Below are 5,374 nucleotides of genomic sequence, written 5' to 3'. Positions count from 1 at the left end.
CTTTCTTTATATTGTTTCCTATTCTTAAAGTGCACCTTTGGGTTAAATTCAAACTCTCAAATTACCACCATATTTTATTACTGTCACCATCTTTTTTTATTAAATGCACAAACAAAACTCCAATATGATGCAAAATTTAGTGGTATGTCCTTTATTAATTAGTTGTTTTTTTGAGGTACTCACGTGTGATGGTAAACAGAGATGACACATATATGTAAAGGAAAATAATTTCTCCTTTTATATTTCTTACAAATTGGGTATTACACGTGCCAAGACAACTGCCACAACAAGTTCTTCTTATGTGCATAACTTATCTATGTTGTTTCTTTTACTACATGTCCTCTATTTCAGAAATTATTAAATGCGCCTTTGTATATGTTCCAAATAGTTACGTGCATGTGTAACTTGCCCACAGATGAATTCGGACCGTGCCAGCTGGGATGTGATGACAACTAAAATATTCATTTACTTATGCATCATTCAGAAGAGCCTTAATAACTTCAATAGCTTGGGCTTAACTAAACATGGATGGCAACAAGTGTATCGTAGCTTTAAAGTGTAGACTGGTCTTGATTACGAAAACAAAAAACTGCAAAACAAATTTAACATGTTCTGAAGGTCTTTCCAGCATTGGCAATACTTACAAAACCATACTGGGCTTGGTCGTGACTCAAGGACGGGTGGTATAACGGTTGATGATTCGTACTAGGGGAACCAGGAAGGGGTACATTGCTCATGAATTGATTACAAATTTTTTTATTTTATGGACCAATACTTAATCTGCATTATGTTCAAACACATGATCCTAGTACTCAGGACAGTTGAGGAAAAACACCACCATTGCTTGATGAGCTTTACACTTTGTTTGGTCGAACCACACACGATAGGAGCAATTTGATTAGTGCTGGAGGTGTCCGGAGCCCCCACGAAGCTATTGCGGCCAGCATACTCCTTACGACGGTGTGGGTTGCTCCAATATTAGATCATCGTCCAAAAGGCCAATCAGGGAAGCCACAGTGGATAGCCCTCCTAAGAAAAAGATGAGTTTGGAAGAGCACATTGCTAATATTTCTGAGTCCATTTGCATAAAAACCGGAGAACTAATAGTCGTGGACAAGAAGAAGCTGACGAAGTTATGCAACTCTTAAAGCAAGATGGACTTGAAGAAGACTCTGATTTGTACTGCATGACAACTATTCTATGCAAAAACGAAATAGATAGGAGGTTTTTTCTTAATATGAATACTAAAGAGGGACGCCTTCATTGGATTAGCTTCAGCTTGGATCATATTTCGAAGTATCTTGTCTGTGTGGTCTTGTTATAATGCTTTGACATACACTGTTAAGTTTTCCAGTCTAGTTTTGAATGTGTGTTGTAATAACTCTGGGTCGCTTTGATGATTGTGGACATATTGCAATTCAGTTTTATTTATGTGCTTGTGCACTTTAGTTTTATAACATTTGTGTTAAGTATTGCATTTATGTTTTGAAAGATTTATAATCAAATTCGAGATGAGTATTGCATTTCTGTTAAATGTAGGCAACTCCGAGATGAGTAGCGCAAAAGACTCCGACCACATTGCCACGACAAGTGATGATAGCTCCATCATATTCCAGCAAGCTGGTGTAGCAGCAGTTCTAGCTACTTTCGCTTCTCGTTCGTGTACTGTTGCTCCTATGATTAATCTTACTCCTCCATTGCCGCACGTGACAGGACGGTAATGGGTGAAACATAATATGAGGGACTTTAGGGAGTGTCATGACAATTTTTGTATGACTCCAGATTCTTTTATAGAATTGCATGATAGTTTAGTGAGGTATCACGGATTAAGGTCAACACAGGAGGTGGAGTCATGTGAGGCATTAGGGATGTTCTTATGGGCATGTGGGACACAACAAGCGACACGCCAAATTAGAGACATATTCAAAAGGTCTTTGGATACAATTAGTAGAAAAATGGCTATGGTGGCAGATGCTATGTATGGTTTTGCACAAACCATTATATGTCCAAAGGATCCAACATTTTCTAAAGTGCATAACAAGCTTAGACCTTATGACCCTTCCTTTGATGGGTGCATAGGAGAAGCGAACTATCCACATCCACCAGCAGGTATGGTGGTATGTTATGTTGGCATTGCATACATTGTATTCATTACGATCTAGTAAATCTTTTTTCTGAGTTTATTTGTTTATGTACAGGGAGGTATTATCTAGTGGATGCTGGTTACTCAATTCGCGATGGTTACTTGCCACCATATCTAAATCAGAGACATCACTTAGAAGATTTTAATCGAACATGAGTAGAGACCGTGCAGGAAAAGTTTAATTTCTACCACTCGAGTCTGTGAAATGTAGTTAAACGGGCTTTTGGACTTCTCAAATCAAGGTGGCATGTGCTACGAGGACTTCCAATTTACGACAGAAGCATGCAAGTGAAGATTATAATTGCTTGTTTTGCTTTGCATAACTATTTGTTGGACCGAGGCCACATAGGAGGATCAAGGAGTAGTTCCGATGGCCAAGCTGATTACGATGTGTCAGATTGGGTGAATGTTAATACAAGTCAAGAAATGACATTAGTGAGAGATTAGATTGATGTTGGAGTATCATTGATGTAGTGTATGTAATGAAGTAGTTATATGTAATGAAGTAGTAATATATTTATGTAGTGTATTTCAGATTATTGGATAGTATCATTGTGTTGTATTGTACATATTGTGGTACTGAGTACTCTCGGGTACTGAGTAATCATGCAATGTATTGGGGTACTGAGTACTCTCTGGTACCGAATAATCATGCAATGTATTGGGTGAATGTTAATACCTTTATACTTTTATAAAACTTTTTAAGACAAATTGGTGCACTGGCGATTCATTGGCGGTTGTGTTAACAAAACCGAGGTGGAAGTAGCCCATTCTACTGGCGGTTGGCTAAGGGCACAACCTGTGGAAATAACATTCCACTTGCGGTTCACTTAACACTACCGACAGTGTAAATAGCTCCTTTCCACTGATGGTTCACTTAAAAGAACGACCACTGGCGGTTCACTTAAAACAACCGCCAGTGTAAATAACTCTTTTCCACCGACGGTTGTGTTAAGTGAACCGCCAGTATAAATGATATTTCCACTGGCGGTTCACTTAAAACAACCGTCAGTGGCGGTTTCTTAAGACGGACTCACCTGATTATTTCCACTGGTGCGCGGTAACTAAAACCGCAAGTATAAATTTCTGCGTGCCGCCAGATTAGAGCTCTTTTCTACTAGTGGAATCAGAATCTGTTCATCTAATAACAATGGAACACATGTTTTCTGTAGATGTGAGCTGAACAAGTTATGATAGACAGATGACGATATATAAAAGGACCAGTTATTAAAGTATTGTCGGCGCCTCGGCAGTTTTGTATATATATCTATTACACATTACACATGTATGGTAGCCGGAGCTTGCATTCACATATATGTTCCTCACCCAACGAATCGACAGTCGTTGCACTACGTACGTAATTGTAGATGGATGATGCCATGCTGGATACATCAGCAGGAGAATTGTTGGAAGCAAAAGGAACCATTGCATGCAGGAGAAAAGAAATGATGAGATAAAGGGAAAAAAAAGGAGGGAGAGAGAGAGAGGAACCAATGCAAGAAGGTGATCCGATCAACAGGCAGAGGCATGGCCATGGGTCGATCTAGCCACGGTCTCTACTCGCTGCCGGGGGGCTTGTAGGCGATGAAGCTGACGCACTGCGTCTGCCTGACGTTGTCGAAGCCGATGACGCGGTGGAAGGCGTCCGGGTACGCGGCGATGGCCTCCTGCAGCTCCTTGTACACCTGCGTGGCGTCGGTGCAGCCGAACATGGGCAGCTTCCACATGGTCCAGTAGCGGCCGTCGTAGTAGCACGGGGAGGTGGAGTTCTCGCGGTACACGAACCCGAGCTTGCTGAACTCGAGGCAGGGTATCCAGCCGTTGCGCAGCAGGTAGTCCACCTGCTTCAGCAGGTCGTCCGTCGACAGCGGCGGCAGGTACGACAGCGTCTCGAACTTCTTGTTGCCGTAGGCCGGCCACACCTGCATGCGCGCACACACATGGTACATCATCGACCAGTTCCTAGCTCGATTGCTGGCTGGCTCACTGGCTAGCTGCAGCCTGCAAAGAAGATGCATGTGATGGAGGAGTTATTATTACCTGCATGCACCGGATCCTTCCGCCGTTGCTGACGTTGCCGAGGCTCCTGGTGCTGCGGCGGGCGACGGGGAGGCTGGCGGCGGACTTGAGACCCTGGAACGGGGCGACGGCGGTTGCCGACGAGGCCATCATCACGGTGGGCGCCATGGCAAGCTGGCTGGCAGGCTGGCTAGTATGTGTACCAGCTAGTAGTAGTAGTAGATCGAGCTTGCTTGCTTGGGTCGTCCTGTAGGGGCTCCCCCACCGACGGCATATATAGAGCCATGTCCATGTCGCTGGATCCGCGTCCGCCTCTCGTTGGGGCGTGACGAAGCGGATGTGGGACGAGTGGCCACCGTTCTCCCGTGGCCGCACCCGGCCAGCCTGGCCTATCCTGATCGCACGCGCGCGTCCGCCACCACTTGTCGCCTTATCGTCCGTCCGCGCCACATGGAGCCACGCCACGGATGGACTATACGGTCGAGTCGGTCGTCCCCTTCCTGGCATCCTGCAATCTCAATCCGCTGTCTCTCTCGAACACAAGCAGTTCAGCTCGCGGTTTATTAAGAACGTACGACAATGGAAACTAGGCAAGGACAAAACACTTCTTGGTTTTCGACCTCGTCTCTGCGTCTGTTTGCTCATAGCCTCTGCTGCTGATGGCCCTGGTCTCTCTCTCACTCACCTGTTGGCCGTTCTACCACATTCTACCCGGCTGGTCCGCACCACCTGAGGCACGTACTGAGGGCGTGTTTGGATGTATGTACGTATAGAGTTGGGCTGAACTAATATCTACAAAAATAAAATAAAATATAGTTGCCCTTCAAACATCGTCGCACTAGTAATCAGGGTTTACGAAAAAAAAAAATTGCCCCCGAGCGAAAAACAAGAAATTTCGGAAATTCTAGTTCAAAAATAAAATAGATTTAATTTTTTAAAACAAAAAATGATATAATTTATATAAAAAATGTCAATTTCTGAAATATATATTTTTCGGACCCGCCGAAATTTCAGAAATTTCTGTCCGAAATTGTAAACCCTGCTAGTAATACACTTTCGACCTATTCCGTTTTGCTAACAAATTGCAGGCCCGCCGCCTCAGCCATTATTATGAAAAAGATACATATATATAGATTATATTCATGAAAAGTTGCATTTAAATTTCCCCTGTCTATCGTTGTGAAAGAAAGGTAAATTATGTGGAAGGCCTCC

General features: G+C 43.5%; 1 protein-coding gene across 1 annotated transcript; it reads right to left on the bottom strand.

Annotated features, from left to right (window-relative positions):
- Positions 1 to 3,356: 3,356 nt before the first annotated feature.
- Positions 3,357 to 4,508, bottom strand: LOC100279574 (ribulose bisphosphate carboxylase small subunit 2). Its single transcript, NM_001351796.1, has 2 exons — positions 4,184 to 4,508; positions 3,357 to 4,065 (listed from the first exon to the last, which is right to left on the bottom strand). The coding sequence occupies exons 1-2, from the start codon at positions 4,328 to 4,330 to the stop codon at positions 3,700 to 3,702; spliced, it is 513 nt and encodes a 170-aa protein (NP_001338725.1). The 5' UTR covers positions 4,331 to 4,508; the 3' UTR covers positions 3,357 to 3,699.
- Positions 4,509 to 5,374: the final 866 nt, after the last annotated feature.

The sequence above is a fragment of the Zea mays genome, chromosome 2 (assembly GCF_902167145.1).
Source record: "Zea mays cultivar B73 chromosome 2, Zm-B73-REFERENCE-NAM-5.0, whole genome shotgun sequence".
Taxonomy (NCBI): domain Eukaryota; kingdom Viridiplantae; phylum Streptophyta; class Magnoliopsida; order Poales; family Poaceae; genus Zea; species Zea mays.
Note: the sequence above shows the minus strand (reverse complement) of the source record. Positions and strands in the feature narration are given on the sequence as shown.

Coding starts and splice junctions, on each gene's coding strand:
- LOC100279574 (NM_001351796.1), bottom strand. CDS start 4,330: ATGGCGCCCACCGTGATGATGGCCTCGTCGGCAACCGCCGTCGCCCCG. Junction 4,066..4,183: donor GAAGGATCCGGTGCATGCAG/GTAATAATAACT, acceptor GCGCGCATGCAG/GTGTGGCCGGCCTACGGCAA.